This window comes from Pleurodeles waltl, chromosome 3_1 (assembly GCF_031143425.1).
Source record: "Pleurodeles waltl isolate 20211129_DDA chromosome 3_1, aPleWal1.hap1.20221129, whole genome shotgun sequence".
In the NCBI taxonomy this organism is placed as follows: domain Eukaryota; kingdom Metazoa; phylum Chordata; class Amphibia; order Caudata; family Salamandridae; genus Pleurodeles; species Pleurodeles waltl.
Window position 1 is genome coordinate 1456895215 of NC_090440.1, and position 17949 is coordinate 1456913163.

Here is a 17949-nt window from a genome sequence, read left to right on the forward strand (position 1 = left end):
GAGCGCAATGTTGCTTTTCACTATAATTAAGTCACATCTGTTTTATCTGGGCATGCTCCTTATTTGCCAGTCATAAAACAGGGTAAATACTTCACCTGTAGTTCGAGTTCTGGCTTTGTATCGAAGATAGTGGCATAAGGTACAATCCCCATTCACACCAAGGCACTGAGAGTTTAAATAAATTGCTTTTGTATGCCGCTTACTGCTCCTGACGAGGCGTTGAAGTGCGCGGAAAGCAATAATCTTTTACTTCTATTACATCCCAAGCCCACACCCCAAAGTGACATGTGCACTACGCATCAGTTCTTCCATCTACGACTTCTCGAGACTAGAATAGCTTCGATACTTCGAAACCACTAAATAACAGTTTTTACCGACATTCGTTTAAGTGGCTTTTATATAGAATTAGGTAAAATAATGTTCACGTGCAACAGTACCACAGTTGTATTTTTGCCGTGCACTCTGGTATGCGGAATGGAAAAGAAGTGCACTCAGGCAATAATCAACTAAAAGACCATATACCCCATGAATCTTCTCTTAGTAGTCAAAATTCAGGAATAACGGGAGTTGTAGTGTATATACCATGAGCCTTCCGCCTGGGCGGGGACTTCCTAGAGGCAACCTCATGCTTACAGCAGTTGAAAGGTGTCGCCTTGTTGACATATGTCGTCGGCATAATTTAGTAAACAGTACCTATAAGGCGGGGCGACGTCCCAGACGGTCGCCATGGAAGAGACAGGCACAACGTCATTTGTTTTCATTCCATTCTGTACTGTATGAATGCGGGAACGTCCCACCCCCTTCGCTGCCCTCCCATTGATTAAAGAGTCTAGACGTTTTGCCTGTTTTTAACATGGATGCCACTAAGCTACGGTCCTGCGCAGACAACGTGCGCAATTTGCTCACAAGGCAAGCAAGGAACTGCGCGTGCGAGCAATCTGGCGTTCCCATAGGTGTCCTCTTAAATCAGAATCCGGTTGGTGGGGCAAAAAAAGATGAGGAAGTAAAAGTTGCCCGCCCCATCGATCTAGAAGACGCTGGAGTACTCCACTCACCCAATATGGGCACCTTACTGACACTTTATGTTGACTGACACATTCCAGCGTTCAGGTGCCTGGAACGGATGGGCACATGCGCGCCCTGCAAGCGTTAAAGTTGAAGGAGGAGCTGAAAGCAAGCTCTGCTATGCTGCAAATGACTAGATGGATATTGAAGATGTGCTGGACACATTTTATATATACTTTTAAGCCTTCGGTAATTCCGCTTTTGAATTGTTTCACAAAAATGGTTCACAGGGAAGACAGTTTGCGGGTTTTAGCTGGAGGGGGCGGTGCCTAGAGGTTTGTTTCAGTGGGGAGGTTTGTTGTTCCAAAACGGAGCACTCCGAGGGTTGGCAGGTCCGTAGCCAATAGGACACGGGGGTGGGCGGTGTAGTATGCGCGCGCCCAAGGCAGTGGGCGGTCTGTTGAGTCCGAAGGGGCGGGCCTACAGGGCTGCGCGCGCAGGCCGCGAGGGCGGTGCGTTGGATGGGGGCGGGGCCTGTGTTGCTGCGCGCGCAGGGCTGGAGGCGGCTCCACAGACGGCGGAGTCCGGAGCGGAGGCAGGAGGCGGAGGATCCCGCAGGAGGTTTGGCGGCGGCGGGAGACCGAGGCAGCCCGAGCCCGTGACAGGCCTTGCGCGGGGCGGAGCCCCAAGGGCAGGAGGCGGCGCCCCTAACCTGTACGCGAAACCCCGCCTGCGGAGCCACCCCTGAGGACCACTGTCAGGAGGACCCCGCTGGAGCGCTCCCCAGGAGCCCGGCTCCGCGGAGACACCCGCTCCCTTCACCCAACATGCGCAGCCACGCCGGCCCCCGGAGCAGCTGAAGCGGGCCGTGCCGCGGACATGAAGGTGCTAGCGGCAGAGGCCGGGGGCTCCGGGAACAGAGGGGGCCGAGGAGGGCCAGTGCGAGCCCGGAGGGGCCGGGGCAGACCAGCAGCCGGGGGCGCCCCGGGCCGAGGCCGGGGCAGGGGAGCGGTGGCAGGCGGGCCCGGGGTGGAGCTCGGTCCCGGAACACCTGTGACAGCAGCGCTCGCGGCTGCCGTGGAGCCGCCCGCACGGGGCAAGGGCAGAGGAGCGGCGTCGGCCGGCCCCGGGGAGTCCCAGGAGCAGTCCCCGGGGGTGCCGGGCTCAGCGGGCATGGTGACAGCGGCCCCCCGGGGTCCCCCCTCCAGGAGCAGGGGCAGGGGAGCGGGCGCGGCGGGGCTCCCCCGAGACTCCCCCGGGCAGGACCACGGAACGGCGGAGGCAGGCAGCCAGGCTCCCGGGCACCCCGGGGAGGCTCCAGGGCCGGCGGGAGCCCGCAAAGACTCCGTGGAGGCGGGGACAGCGCACTCGTGGACCGGGGCCCCCCGGGGGCGGCCCTCCAGGGGCCGGGGAAGAGGAGCCGCGGGAGTCATGATGTTGTGCCCTCCCGGCAGGGGCCGAGGGAGCCGCGGCAGGCCCTCGAGCAGAGCCAGGGGGCTCGGGAGGGGCCGCGGCCGAGGAGCGGCGCCCCCCGCGGAGGTTGAAACGGCAGGAGGCCAGCAGGAGCCGCTCGGCCGGGGCGAAGGAACTGTAGGGACAGCGGCCCTAGGGCCAGAAGCACCCGGGATCCTACTAGCTCCTCCCGGCAGGGGCCGAGGAGGGGCCGCAGCCAGAGGGAGAGGTCGCGGCAGAGGAAGAGGCAGAGGCAGGGGCAGCCGAGGAGGCCGTGGCGGCAGCAGGGAATCCAGGAGATTGGTGGAAGCAGGTGAGTAGGTTCACACACATGTGCTGTGCACCAGGAGGCGGTACTGTTTCTCACCGTGGAGAACTGTGCAACTGTGTGGATACTTGCTGTGCGTGAGTAGGTGGTGCTGTGCAGCCGGCTCTGCTGATCATCTGAGGTGCAGAGCATCAGTCTGTGGTAGTGTTCGGAGGGATGTTGCTCGCAGATATGCTGTGCATGTGGAGCTGCTAGTGCATCCAGACGCCTGGGTTCATCACGTAGGAGTACTTATTGGCGGGGGGTGCAATGCATGTAGCTGCTGCTGCCCTTGGTGCTGTATATCAGGAGGTTGTGATCAAAGTGGTGCGTCGCATCGGGGGTGGGTGGCGCTCATGGAATGGTGTTGTTCACTTGGAGATTGTGGTGCTGTTGGCAGAGGGGTGTCGTACATTAGAATGATGCCCTGTATCTGCAAGTGTTGCTGCTAATCAAATGTGTAGTGCACACTCGGTACTGCCCCTCGAAGCTTTTGCTGTGCCACGGGGCTGTGTTCCTTACATGGTGGTGCACCTGCAAGAGGTTTGTTCTATGTGTAGCACACCTCTCACTCGGGTACTGTGGTGCACATAAGGGTATTATACCTCTGGGTGTGCTCTGCTGCACCGAAGATTTTGTACATGGATGTGCTTCCATGGTTTGTCTTGTATCCAGTAACCATGGTGCTGCTCGTAGGGTTCGATGCCTTGCAGAAAGATGCATTACATCTTAAAGTGAGGAAGTGTTCCTCGGTTGTGTGTGCTCTTTAGAGGAACCACTGTGCTTGAAAGGGTGGGTAGTGTACCACAGAGCTGCCAATGACCTATAACGGTTGTTTCTTAAGCAGGAGCGCTTTTTTTTATTTATAGAAAAGGGTAGCGGTGATGGGTAGAAAAAGTGTTAGTATGTGGGTTTCCTTATGGCATTAAGGAAGGTTTGCGGGCCTTACAGAGGGGCACTGTGCCTCCCTCCTTTATATAGCTGCTCCTCTTTACCCTTTTGAGTGGGGTAGTTGCTTTCCATTCAGTGGAGCTTTCTCATATAGCGTGAGGTGCATAGTAGGCACTGTTTGTGGCTCGTGAAAGGATCCTTTCTCTTAGAGGGAGCCTGTCACCGTGACCTAGAGCAATGGTGCCTCTTATCCGTGATGGATGCTGGCTCATAGAAGCAGGGTGGTCCACTATAGAAGGGCATGGGTCTGTAGAGATAACGTGGCGCCTACGTGCCACGATGAGAGGCTATGCAAGACCTTGAGAGGATTGAGAACCATATAATCTAATTCTGTATGTAAAGGGGTATGTCGCACCGCAGAGGTATGGTGAGCTGTAGGCGTTAGGCGCCTCGTACAGAAGTGCTGTCATATGCTGGGGCTGCTGTAGGGGAGCTGAACCAGTGCTGTGATTGAGAGTGCCCCGTTCTTTGCTGGTGCCATCCCAGACTCTTAAGGGTGGGTTCCGGGGTGCATCAGCGGGGGGTGGAGGGGAGGAGTTTAACCACCGCCCCTCTCCCACCACCCCCAAACATTTACACAGGAGGTGGCAGCCGCTTTGGCAACGCAACGTTAATGCTAAGACGGATTGGGTGTCTCATTTCCTGTCCCTCCCTCTCCGTGCATGTCTACAGTTTCTGTTTGTAGAGAGGACACTGGAGGGAGGGGGCTGTGTCCCCTTTCTCTTGCTCAGGTAAGCAGACTCGCACTTAAGCTGCCTCTTTATCTCCCCGCACCCAGGTACCAGTGGACCATGAGCTGCATTGTGCAGTTCTCCTGGGCCGGGAGAAAGGGTACCCAGCTGACTGCGGCATACACCGCAGATTTATTTCAGAGGCCGGAGATCCTGCAGCTGGAAGTCGGGGGTGACAGACATCTAGGAGGGTGCGGGCTGTGGGGAGGGATGAGTGACAGCTGTCAGCCTGGCCGCAGGCCACAGCCATGGAGAAATAAACAAGCTTGTCAGCTCCTACAGGGCCTCTCCACCTACTCTGTGTGGGTGGAGGGACTCTACTCCTATTTTTAGCCCTTTATTGCCTCTACTGAAAACGTTGGGGAGTCTTGGCTTTTGCTCACGCCCACACATTAAAAATAAAACACTCGAATTAAGTATATACCCTTTGTAGTGACCTCTTAATTGGTATCGTCTCCTTTTGCCTTAGTTTTAATTTTCAGGCCTTGGGCAAATAACGTGCCCCAACATATAACAGCTCTCAATCCTATCAGATGGGTTGAATAATTAGATGTCCTCACTAAGGGGTAGTGAATAAAGGGCGATGGTGGGGGGAGAGGGGGGGCAGGGGGAGCGTTTGTTGCCCACGATGACACATTTGATGTTGAAAGTTTAATGGAAAGTAGTTAGTTGTTGATAGGGCTAGTGAATATTGGCAATACTACCATGTGGAGGTTGATTTGACTGTCCGTGTCAACAGTAAAGGCAGTGGCGGCACAGGTCGTGGACGATCCTTGTAGTAGGGGAGTTACCCAAGCAAACAAATCTGGTCAGTAGTAGTTACTGGTGACTGCAAGTAGTGTGCTGCGGACCATGAAGGGACTATCCATCAGTCTTGTGAGTGTGATGGGAAAGGTTCACAGTGGGATGGAGAATTAGCCGAATGTCTTTAGGACTAGTCCTTACTGTTAGTTGAGTGCTCAGACCATGAAGAGTTGGAGAAGTCGCTGACTGACCATTAGGCAGGTGAGCGTTGTCAGTAGGAGGCAAGCACAGACTTGCAATTGAGATTACCATATAGAGGGTATGACTGTTTGCTCTATGGTACAAATGTTTTGGAAACTGAGTGTACGCATCACGCAGGTACATGGCCACCGAAGGATGGACACTGAGCTGTTTTTCTACCGGTTTAGTAAATGTGCAATTAAGAGCATAGTTGGAGATTTTGCCGATTAGCCACCGAGATGATTAATTTATCCTTAGTTTATGTGGTCCATGGATAATGGGGAATGGGTGATCCTCTGCTCAGATTCAGTGGCCCATTCGAAAGCCTGTGCGCAAGAGACAGGGTCTTCGTTTGAACAGCAGGGAGGCTTCTCGCATTCGCTCCAGGCACTGAATGAAATCAGGCCTTGGCTCAGGGAGCCGGCCAGATGTCAGATTTTCTGGTCCAAGTGGAAATTTGATGCATCTGGTGAATAGGCCCAGCTAAAACTTCGCCTCTCTTTAGCAAACATTAACCATTGTCAGTAATCTGTATTTTTTTTTTTTTATCACGGATGATCAATCCATAGAACCAAGTCCGTTTTTATACATTTGAATGCTTCTGAATGAACGCACAGTTTGTGCCGATCGTCTTGAACTGTAATGTTTCACCGGAGTTTGAGGAGATAAAAGGCGTGTTTACCTGGCCAGAGCTCTGCGGGGACCACGGGGAGGGGCCCAGGGAATTAAAGACTTTGCAGTGTCTTGCGGCTCTCAGATAAGCAGCTTTAGCTAGGAATTGGGGTCAGAGGGGAAGGACTGGCTCTAGGAGAGCAGGCCTTGAATGCAGGAAGTGGAGGGCTTGAGTGGGGGAGGAGGGTCAGTGCTGGAGGCTGTCAAGGCGCAGCAATAGCTGGGAAAGGCTGTGCAGGAGGCCTGCGGGGAATAGTCATGCAGCCAAAGCTCTGATACAGGCAGGAGCCAGAGGGAACCTGGCAGGGGAGGAGGGAAGGGAGGCGAGGCCAGGCAGCCTGGCTGAGGCTCCCGAAGGAAGCCCTGCGAGGATAAATATGGCTCTGTAAGCGGAATGTCAGCAGAGAGGAAACAGGACCCCAGGGGCAGCAGACCTGCTCCAAGAGTTGGAAACCAAATGCCGGCCCACTCAGTGGCGTCACCAGAGGCGCCTTTGCCCCCACACACTTACCAAGGTGGCACATGGGTAATGTGCATGGTTTCAAAAACAGAATCTTAACATACAATCGTCAGTATTTTTTTTTTTTTTTTAACCTTTCAATACTGGACAACTCATGCTTCACTCCCCATTAGATTGTAAACACTTCTGTAACAGTCTCCATCCCTACAAAGGTCACCATCTCCTCACACTCTTTGATAATGAGGGACAGACAAGTTTCGGCCTGTAAGTAGTATATGGCAGTTTGAATGGTGAATTCATGAAGCATGACGTATACCGCTACCAGACCACTTCCATTGATGTAGGATGGAGAGAAAAGCTCATCAATTCCTCAAGAGTGTGCTTTAGAAACGAAATGCCCACCTGGGAAACTACAGAACAACAGACGTGGTCGAGGTATTTCACCACAAAATCAAGGTAAAACTGGAAATGTGTTTTTTTTTGTTTTTTTGTTCTTTACATTGGCATAGGTGAACACAACGGGCAACGTAAAAAATAGACTTCTGTCGTTTGTTTATGCCAAGGCAACTTTAACCTTAACGATTGAAATACCGTTTCCTTGAGTGTGCAGCGCCTCCTTCCATGCTCACTCAGTGGATCATCTCAGAGGCGCCTCGGATCCCGTGCCGTCCAGTAAAACGCGGTGGTGTGCCTGTTGTGTGCCCTTCGGCGCTTGTGGGAAAGCGCTCTTGCATAACTCCTACGTTCTGTGGCACCTGTGAATGGGGAGCTGTTGTGGGGCGGGGTGCGCAGATGTGGAGTGTCGTGCAGCTTTTGCAATTCTGGCTTGTGAGCTTTTGGTAGTTCTTGGCCGAAGGTCTGTTATTTGACGCACACGTCCATCGGTTGGATTACGACGCTTTTCCACTGGTCGTCCTAAATTGTCTTGCGCTTTTGCTCAGCCACCACTGATAGTGAAACTAGAGCAGAGGGCACATTATGTGAGTTCAAAACTGGTAGCTGGCTGACATTGCCCTTCCCTCCAGTGCAGCGGTCTCCAAACCTTTTAATGCCACGCCCTCCGCGGAGAAAAATACAAATCATTGGGGGCCCCCTCAGAATTGTTCACAATTCTTTTATAAATGTGGCAATGTTTGTCATGTCTAAACCTATTTCAACATTGCAGTTAAGTACTGTTACCTTTTTAAAAATGCAATAACATACTTCTCCTTGAAGCAAAGCCCTGCCCTGTTATCTGGATAATGCTTCTTTTGGCAAGAGCCTGGCAAACCCCCCCCCCCGATCACCTGAGGCGCCCACAGCGCCCCCCCCCCCCAGTTTGAAGACCCCCTGCTCCAGTGAAATGCTGGTGGAGCCTGCCTGTCAGTGGCCTCAAACATCAGTCAGCTGAGGGTGTTTGAAGTAACTTACACACTGAGACCCTCTTTTTTTAGGCACTACAAGCTGGTGCTCTGCTCCATGACTATCAGATGACACCTTAAGATGGGAGGTTGAGAAATCACGAGTTCCAGTATTTTTCTACTTGCATCCAAAAGGAAGGATGTTCGATAGTTACAGTCTTAGGGTAGTAAAGTGGTTCTCTCCACAGAACACAATGCTTCTGTGTTTGTGTCTTTCGCTGTAGAGCGAAGAGCTTCAAAAAAATAGGGATTGGTGTTACTGCGTTTATGATTGGGGTATATTTTGGAAGACATTTATTGTCAGCTTGAATATCTTAATATCTTAAAGTTCGCTGGAGTGGCTTGAATGAAGGAAGGTCATCAAGTGTCAGTCATGCATTTGAAAGTAGGGTAAGTTGAGCTTTAGAAACATGAGTTGCAAACAGATAGTAAGCGCTCTACATAACTCTTCACTTGTATTGATAAATGGCTAGTTTGCCCTCCATTCAAGGGTTTGCCAAGGATCCACATTTCATGTGATTGTGCTAGTTCAATAATATTGTGGATACTTTTTCCATTATTTTGTTTAGCATAGGTCTGTGATGGCAACAGGCAGGGAGTCTTATTCCACCACACTCAAAGTTTGATGGTCGACAGTTGTCCCCAAGCAACGGGAAGTCAGCATGTGGTGACACCTCATTTCCTTTCTATGTGAGCGGTTCGGTGTGGGCGTGGTTGGTTACCGTCTTCCCAGTTAAGTGGGCTCGAGAAAGTGTCGGTGGTGTGGATTGTGTATTTTCCACAGTTTGCTGGTGTGCTAGATGGAGGAAGCAGATCTCTAGTGCCCTCTGTTTGGAGTTAGTAAATGTCGGCAGACAAAACCTTATATTTCCATCGTTTGGTGAAGCTGTAGTTAGTACACTCGTTGGGTGACTGTTTAAGTTAGTTTTCCTTTCGTTGAGCTTCAGTGTAGTCGACAGACAAGATCTTACGTTTCCCTCGTTTGACGAAGCTAGAGGTAGTATTGTGTAAGTAAAAGCTTATGGTTCCCTAATGTGGCAGGATTGCAGTAAGATCGTCTGTTCAATTGGTTCTCTGTTTATCTGGGATGGATGCTCAGAAAGAGTGAAGTGATCGACTGATCTATACTCCCCCTATTTTCCTTTGTTTTTTCCTTAGGTTGGGTGGGAGACTGAATGCTGGTTATAATGAATTTGAAAACCAGGTATGTGTTAAATGTGAACGTCTTCTGGGATTTGCTTAAGATAGTTATGTCTCCCCTCTCGTCTTTAATGGCCAGGCCAGTGACCCTAGAAGTGTGTACCATATCGTAGATTGCGTTCTATTTAAGACAGGTTCGAAGTCTAAATGGCACTCATCCTTGTATTACATATACTGATAAGAGCGCATTGCTTCAGTAAATACTGCAACCACACTTTCCAGATTATTCGAGGGTAGGCCCTCTGCTGTTTTACTTCAAACGTTCTTTTGCAGGTATTGAGTATCCACAAAATTATAGTTGCGTGTCTCAGTGGCAAGATCGTGAGCCATATGTGTAAGGCTTTACCATTCTTAGGGCAGGCAGTGGTCCATTTGAAAACTGCTAGTTGGACAACTGGGCAGTGCAGGTGGAAAGGTAATCAAGGCTCTGTAAAAATTTGAATCCTTGTGATGCTCACGTTTTTTATTTGGTAATGTGGGTGTTGGTATGAATGTGAGATTTCATTAGCATGTTTTTTTACGGTGTAATTCTCTGCGTGGTGAAGGTCCAAGTGGAAATCTATGGAGCATTTCTTTTCCAGTGGATTGGCTGCTCTATGGGATGTGCTCCACTTAGCCTGTTCTTGCGCATCTCTGCATGGTGGCTTCTGAAAGTACGTGGTACCTATGTAAGGTGCACACCAGCAGAAAGAAGGTTTCAGCCTGAAACCTCTGTTCACTGTTCCACATGACATGCGAGTAGTTTGTTTATTTCATAGAGCACTGAAAAACGTCTGGCAGAATGACATTCTCTGCTATTAGCAATTGGATATGTGTATTTTTATTAGTTAGGCAAAAACGTTTGTCTGAGAATCTGAGGACCGCTAACTCATCTTTCCAATAAGGGCTCAATCCCCCACAAAATACTTCTACCCATCTTTAAGATGTTTTCGAACTAAACAGGAGACACGTCTGTGCACAATGTATTGTGTTTCATGCACTTAGCAAATTTTAAGTGCACAAACAAGAAGCACTAAGCACGAAGTGTAATGAAGAGCAGTCCTATATTTTAGGGGTCTTAAGGGAAGTAAAATATATCAGGGACATATAGGAACGGTAGGGGCATTAAAGAGGAAACCGTATATATGGCTGGGTAGTTTACCCCAACCTTGAGCAGAGCCATTGATAGCTCTAGACGTGGGTGGCACAGGTCTTAAGGTAGGTGTGTCTCAACCGAGAGCTTTAAGATGCTCCTATTCCAGCATAGGTCACACTGTGCAGCAGAGTACGGAAAAACCTGGTTGTTTTCCCCTCACTTGGCTGGTCTAGGTACCTATGGTCATGGATTCACTAGTCTCGGGCCTCGAGATGTAGGTAAGCCGTATTTCATGTGTACAATATTACAGTCTTGGTTCGTGCCAGTCTGCATGGCTAGTTGATGCCATCACACCGCATCGCGTAGGCCTTATTCCGCCCCTGCTGTCCCGTCTGTTTCAGCGATCCTGCCGTGCCACACGTTCGTGTACTTCATTCAGTAACGGGGACGGAGCTGAGATTGGCGCCTAGATGATCTTTCATTACATTTGTTACCTGCCAGTCATACTAAATTCCAGCCTGGAGCTTCCGCAGTTGTGTGCGTTGGTCACTTGCGGCTGCCTCCCCTCACCCACTTTGCACTCGTCAGCAGCAGCCTGTTCTCAGTGCCAACAGCCAGCCCTGCTGCTCCTGCCATAATCTTCCCTGCCGCTCCTTGCTGCTGTCGGCGGTCTGTGCCAAGTATGCAGTTTGCGGAAAGAAAGGGCAAACTGCATCTAGACAGAATGAAACCTCCTCTATTCTTGCTGTTACTTGGAAACCGTTTACCCGCCTTGGGTGCCTCCCGATGGCGAGCATGTTCTATTCAAGCTGCACACATACCTGGCACTGTAACGAGACTCCAACACAGGCCGCCCTGTATGCACACCAAAGGCTGCCCCCCTGTGACGTCGGACAAACCAAGGCCTTTTTTTTCTAGTTATGGCTCATAGCGATTTGGGTCTGCTCCTTTCGGCCAGATAGGGGAAGCGTGTGGGACTTTTTAAGGTCGAGCCTGCGTCGCATGCACTTGCGCATGCGTTTCGCTAAGCGGGACGCTTTAGTAATTAAAAAGGGCTCGGAGCCCTGTCCACGTCACGTCACTGTCTGTCATTGGCTTGTGGGCTTGCCTGTTAGAATGTGCTTGATTTCATTAGTGGAAGACATGCACGTGTCATGCCTTTTCCGGTTGATAGCCCTCCTCGAGCGCATCGACCAAGTACTGAAAACATGCGAGGCTCGCTGTTTTCTGTCCGGCTCGTGGACTACTTTTTCTTTATTTTTCCAGCACGATCTCGCTTGGCAGAAGTCAGGCGCTTTAAATAATATCGGCCCTGTTACACAGTTAATTGCACTTTTTCGGGTTATGTACATAAATGCCCTTTTGCCGATAGGTTTCATTACCAGTGAAAAGTCGGGTTAGGAGTTTACAACGCTATCAGCTCTAACACGAGCAAACGTGAGACCCGTTGCATTGCAAATGCTTGTTTGCCTGGATAAAAAAAAACAAAAAACAGCCTACACAGTCCCCCTTTCAATCTGCCCTATTTGGCAGTGCCAGACCGCTGAGAAGGCCTAACAATGGATGGCAGAACGGGTGTGCCAGTCGTGCTTTACGCATCCAGGTATTCCCATCTCGCTCCATCACTAGCTGATCACGCACAGGCCATCATTAGTATTACACAGCATCTTTGCATCCGTCACACCAGGGCTATCCTCAGATGCCTTGCTTCTCTTCAAATTGACGAGGCTGGTGTATTTACAATTCACAAGGTTTGAAATGGCCAATTCGTCCCACCTCCTGCTTTTAAATAAGCCTGTAGGATGTACTGGAGAACTAATACAGTGGTGGGCCCTTCTTATTTAGGCTGCATATTTTCAAAAATCCTGGTTTACCTGTGTTGTTCTTGGTGTATCTCTGAAGTATGGGTGTTGTCCGTGATAATGAATGGTATAGTTCAGCATACACTTGTAAATAATGTAGCACAAAGTGGTGGCACAGTGGGTTCTCAGTCCCCAGACAGGCAGCATTTCGACCCCTTCCAGCCTCCAAAGACTATCTCTGTGGATGTCTGAGGAAAGCAGCTTCACATGTCTTAATAGTGCAATTTAGCGTTTTATGGAAACAGAGATACAAAAATAGATCTTGGTTCTCTTTGTCAATTTAGTGAGAAAAGAAGGTTCTCTTGTAGACCCTTGCTCTGTTTTTCAACCATTACTCTCTAAGTAATTTCTCGAAGTAACACATTTGTTGTAACCCTCCATCGACCATAGATATGATACTTACCTCTACTTTCATGTAAACTGCATTCATGCAAACAAACCCTGTCTACCTTTCTCGCTGCCTGCAACGTCGGAACTACAGGTAGTATTTACTCTGCAATGTCCTGAGAGACCAGTAGAATGGTCACCACCCTCTCCCGCCACATCAGTCTACCTTGTTTAGGTTGGAGCCCCAGAATCCTACAACTCTTAGGCCTTTAGTTCAATTTCACCCAAGTAATAAGCCCTTTAGCTCAATTTCACCCCTTCTTATAATAATGTTGTGATTGCCTACATTCCTGCTTAACACGTTTAAACTGATCCAAGTGTGCATGTTTTTTGCACAGAAGTTAAGGCACAAATGGACTTTGTCGCACCTGAAACTTAGCTATAGTCCACATGTTGAGGTTGGTAAGATTTTTAGACAGAGGGCTTATCGTTTCCAGTGGCTACCCTAGTTTGTACTTTCTTATGCTTTTCAGAAACCTCATTTCCATGTCTTAGCATTAAGAGGCCTGTCCCATGTGGAGTGACCTTTTGTACAAAATGTGCATGCCGATGCATCTCTGGCCCTTATACCGCTTAAGGATTGCAAACCAGCCAGTGAAAGTTCAGGCATCACCGAGGCTCATCTTTGGCTCAGGTCTACCTGAAGCCTGCATTCGAGTGCATCCCTGCAGAGAGTCTTCTAGAATCTATAACTTTATCACACACTTTGCCACACGCTAAGGACAAAAAGTGGGAGGGGTCACAGTTGTGGCCATGTGGCAAGTCTTTTCGTACTCTTGTCATGATTACAGTACAGCTACAATGTGAGATGAAAGAGGTGTGCTGATATGGCACATTGCATCGATGTCAGTTCAAATACAGTGGATTACTGTTCATGGCCAAGTTTCCAGGAGAACAGTTTTTAAATTCAGCTCACTCTGTAACCCCCGACTGCTTGCAATTACTTTTATTCTCCTGCTTGTTTTTTTTTTTTTTTTAGAACTCTCTAGATTTGTAAATTCCATCTTCAGTTTACCGAGTTTATAAACCCATCCGTGGTGCTGAGCTGATTCAAACGGGGGTTGATGGTATCAGTTTGAGAGTCAGGAATACACTTACAGTTGGGACTAGTAGTGGCTGAACCCACTGTCAGTTACTCAGTGACAGTGGTCATTACACTGAAAAAAACAAGCTTTAAAACGAAGAAGGCAAGAGGAACGTAGGTCTGAGTTAAATCTTTCTGGACAGTCTGATGATGTAAGCAACGCATCAGCACAAAAACGAGCAATTATTATGCAAAAAACCTAACCCCTTTGCACCCAACGTCACTTTGCTCGAAGTTTCATTATTTGGTTTGTGTGTGCCTACTGTTATTTTATTCCCAGCCAGCCTACCCCGTCCAGTATGCTTTTAAGCCAGAGAAACGTTTTATCTATTTTTATTTTTATTTTTTTCAATAAAAGAACATTTTGGGCCTTTTTTAAGTACATTAATTATTTCGGCCTCTTGTTCTTCTTTCTCACCTTTTGAAGTCTGCTTTATCGGATTAATGGGGCGTTTTACGTACTATCTGCTAAATATTGTTGAATGTATAGGTTTAGTGATTGGAAATTGAATTATTGACTATATATTTGAATTGAATAGCTGTCAAACAAGAGGGTGGCTCTCAACAACTGATGTGCAGGAGAAGAATACGTTGATCTTGGGTGGTTGTTAGTCCTTTGTGACCTCTGCTACTGAGGATCAAAGCACCAAGTGGTTGTGGGCTTGCTGTGTTTGGGGAGAGTAAGAGTTTATGGTTACTCACATGGGATCGTATTGTCCAGCAAAAACTGCTGACTCTTTAGTTCCAGCAGAGGACCACCCCAAGTTCGGTCAGTCGAGAGGGGCTGCTGCCAACCTGAAATAGTGCTGCCTGAAGGGGGCTCCTAGAGGAGGGCATACTGTCTACGAGGCTTCCCCTCTACACCCACTTTTTCCAGCAGGATTTATAACTAATGTCTTTGACGTTTATTTTTTCCCTCCTTTTAGGGGGCTGACAAATCCCAAGCAGTGCCCATTTGCAGATGATACCAATTTTTTTTTTTTTTTTTTTTGCTGTGGTCCATGTTGATACGTTCTTCTTTGGCCTCTTTTTTGTTATTTCTCCGGGCAAGTAAACTCGATAGTGGCTGGGGCCTGGGTGCAAAGATATTGGTGCATGTGGTAGAGGATAATCTGAACCTATTTGAGGGGGTCAGCCATAAGCGCAGCTCACCATGGGGGTCCAGGGAAGGATCTAGAATGATTAGAATCTACAAGGAATGGAGAAGGGAGAGACCGTCCTTGAAAGGTTCTGTTTCCTGAGGATTTGACAAAATTGATGCATTTTTTCTCTGGAACAGTGACTCCACTGAATGCTGCAAATGTCAGATTTCTTAACCCTGGTAAGGCTTACTAGCAGTTGGCGTGCGCACCGCTAAAAATTCTGCATCTCACCACAATAACTAATAAATAAGTACTTTATAGGCTTGAGTACTCCTTGGGCCAACTTTTCATTTGACAGCTTTTTTTTCAGCCATTACATTCTGAAAATAGTTTTAGTCGGCTTGCCTTCAGTGCTGCTGTTTTCACCTCAACGTAATCCACCTGTTCATTTTATTTATTTCTTGATGTGATTTTTTTTTTTTTTTTTTTCTGGTCATTTGCCTCGTGTCAGAGGAGTGTGTGGTTTTGGAGATCGATCACTGCTGTGAAGTCCTGCATTGCCTGCCTCCGTTGCTTAGGGAACCTTTCCGCGGTCAGTTCCTGTCTGATCTTCACAGGAATTGCTGAATGCTCTTGAAGAAGCTTGCAGTGGACATCTTAGACTTCCACATTTACTGCACAATGGTAGTCTTTCTTCCAGCCAATTTACGTGGCTCAACCATTTCCCCCCCAGCAAACAGCCATTGTAAAGGCCTCAGTTTGTGCCTTTTACACTGCTACCTATTTGAAGATCTCCTTACCTTGCAAATGCAAGACATTCTGTAGCGGAGTGCGGCGGGAGGTAGATCCCACTATAGATATTTAAAGGCGGGAGCTATCTACAGTGCAACCTTATCGGGAAAGTGTGATAGCCTCCTGTCTGAATCTGTACTTTGATATTTGGTTCAGTGTCTGCTCTTCCGCCTGGCCCAGCCACTTGCAAGTGGTGCTGTTAGCCCACACCTCTCACACTGATCGTGCACAACAGTAGCATGTTTTCTGAATGTTTATGTTACTGGTGGCCTTTTTGAGGTGGGGATAATGGAGGTAACTAATGCTTGTGAGTTCATCATTGGTTATTTCATCTGGCACTTCCACTGGATTTCATGGACTGCTGTTGCTGCATTACAGCTTTTTTGGTATCTTGTTGTTTATTTTTTCCTGGCGACCCCTCTCCTGCACCCCTATTGTGTGTGCTCACCCTCACCTCTAATCCTTCCCATTTCCAAATAACAGTTTGTGTTAGGACACAAACTGGAGAGCAGTAGCTGCAGCACAACACAGGATAAAGCCGGAGACAAGTGGTATGAACTTTTCAGGAGTCTAGGAAATGGGTAGGACAAATGGGCATGGATTTTATTGTCTGCCCAACTGTGTTCGCCTGCTTCCTTCGTTTAGATTGCAGAACTTAAATGACTTTAAAACCTTTATTGCTTTAGGCCTTTTGTTCTGAAACCCCCTTTAGGTCTTGGTAACAGGCAGACCTATGGATTGCAATACATAACCTATAGTTAGTGGGTTTTGGGTCAGCCCCATGCTCATGATAGTATGGCTTTGTTGTCTGTTCCAGATGTCTGCTCTTGAGATAATGGCTTTCCTCCCTGATCTTGTGGTGTTCCTCGCGGGTGCATTTTGGTCTTGCAGCATTCTGATCGGATGAATCGTATACTTACACTACATACATCCAGCGAGTTTTTTTTTCTTCTATTTATTTATTTATTTATAATTTGTTTTGAGTACTCCATGGGAGTGCAGGACTTTATCTTGCTTCCTTTTTGTGTGTCCTTATCTTCCCCCCCCCCATGCATGCTGTTTCAACCCCTTCAGTTTGCTAATGATGCTGTCGCGCATTGTCTCTCTCTCTCTGTGTGTGTGAATATATATATATATATATATATATATGCTTCACAGTGTTGCTTCTTTCCTTTTCTGCACTTCATGCACGCTTCATTTTTCTTTTCTTTGTACATTTTAATTTACTGTTCTAACATGGCCGTCCGTCATATTGATGTGGTATTTTTTTTAAATGGCATCCATGCTTCAGGATGCATGCTTGTGCATGTGGCGAAATCAAAAATGCTCCAGTAATACAGTGCATGTGCATAGGCAGCCAATGCATGTTCTGTAGTAGAAAACCCTTTGCAAGATTGCTAGAGATTTGTGTGTTTCTTGATGCGTGTACAGTTGACAAAAAAACGCCGGCAAAAGCCAGTTGCGCTGACTTTTAGAGCAAGAATATTATTATGCCAGTTCTTGTTTGTCTTGTTTCTCCAGAGAACCTTTTGCCACAAAATTCGCAGCTGCTTTTTGGTCAGCGCTGTCTTTGAGAATTAGTCCCTGGAAACCAGTGGGTTGTGCTGGTGCCTGTTTCCAAAGGGTGATGTGTCCTGTAGTCTTTAATATTGCACCTATCAATCGTCTGAATTATTCTGCCAGGTAGGCTGAGGTGAAGCTAGGCGTTGAGATCCCTCGACTTTGTCACGAAAGCAGACTGGTCGGCAGATAGAAAAGGCAGCAGCCTATTGGAGTTATTTTCCCATTTCAAACTGTTTTGTTTTTCAGGATCATAATGGAGAGTCCTCAATATTTCCATTGCTGGGACTTAGAGGGGCTATTGCGTCGAGAAAATGTAATGTCCGGGGGGCATGTCCCCTGGGGACAGGACAGAGGAGGTAGAAATTCTTAGCATCTTCTCTGAGTCACTGAATTCGTGTTCTGCAAGTGCTGGAACGGGCTGGGTTCTAATTTCTGCAGGCTTCGAATGTCACCTACTGTGATGAAACCACAGAAGGCGTGAATGCCATACCTGCTCAGAGCCCTCGCTTCATATGTGAGCACTGTCAGGTGCAAACACACACTGCACGTTAGAAGTTGGAGTTTGTTGTTTAACATTGTAAGAATAGGTGCAGATGCAACCGCATACTCCTAGCTGAGAAGTTAGGAGTAGCTAAATGGACACGGATGACATGGGTCCGTTTGTGGCTATATTAAAGAAAAAACAAAAACTGGCCATGCCAATCGTTTTAAATCTTGTATAGTGGCAAGGTATTTACTAACACACAGCGTGAGCATCAGCAGTGCAAGCTTCTCTACGTGAAACTACCGGTAAAGGGCATGCAGGTGTCCTCACTAAAACAGGGACAGGTAGCAGTCGCAAGTGGCAGCAGCTCATCCTCTGCGGACAGATGCTTGCAGACGCGGGGCGTTGACATTTCTTGAAAGATGCGCAGATTTTTTTTTTTCTGACGCCCCTCCCAT

General features: G+C 48.3%; 1 protein-coding gene across 1 annotated transcript in view; it reads left to right on the top strand.

Annotated features, from left to right (window-relative positions):
- The first annotated feature begins 1538 nt into the window (after nt 1-1538).
- AHDC1 (AT-hook DNA binding motif containing 1) overlaps nt 1539-17949 on the top strand; it is a 300426-nt gene continuing 284015 nt past the window's right edge. Inside the window, exon 1 of the mRNA XM_069225031.1 lies at nt 1539-2770. Within this exon, the coding sequence (XP_069081132.1) occupies nt 1885-2770 (886 nt within the window). The 5' untranslated portion in view covers nt 1539-1884. The remainder of the gene's footprint in view (nt 2771-17949) is intronic.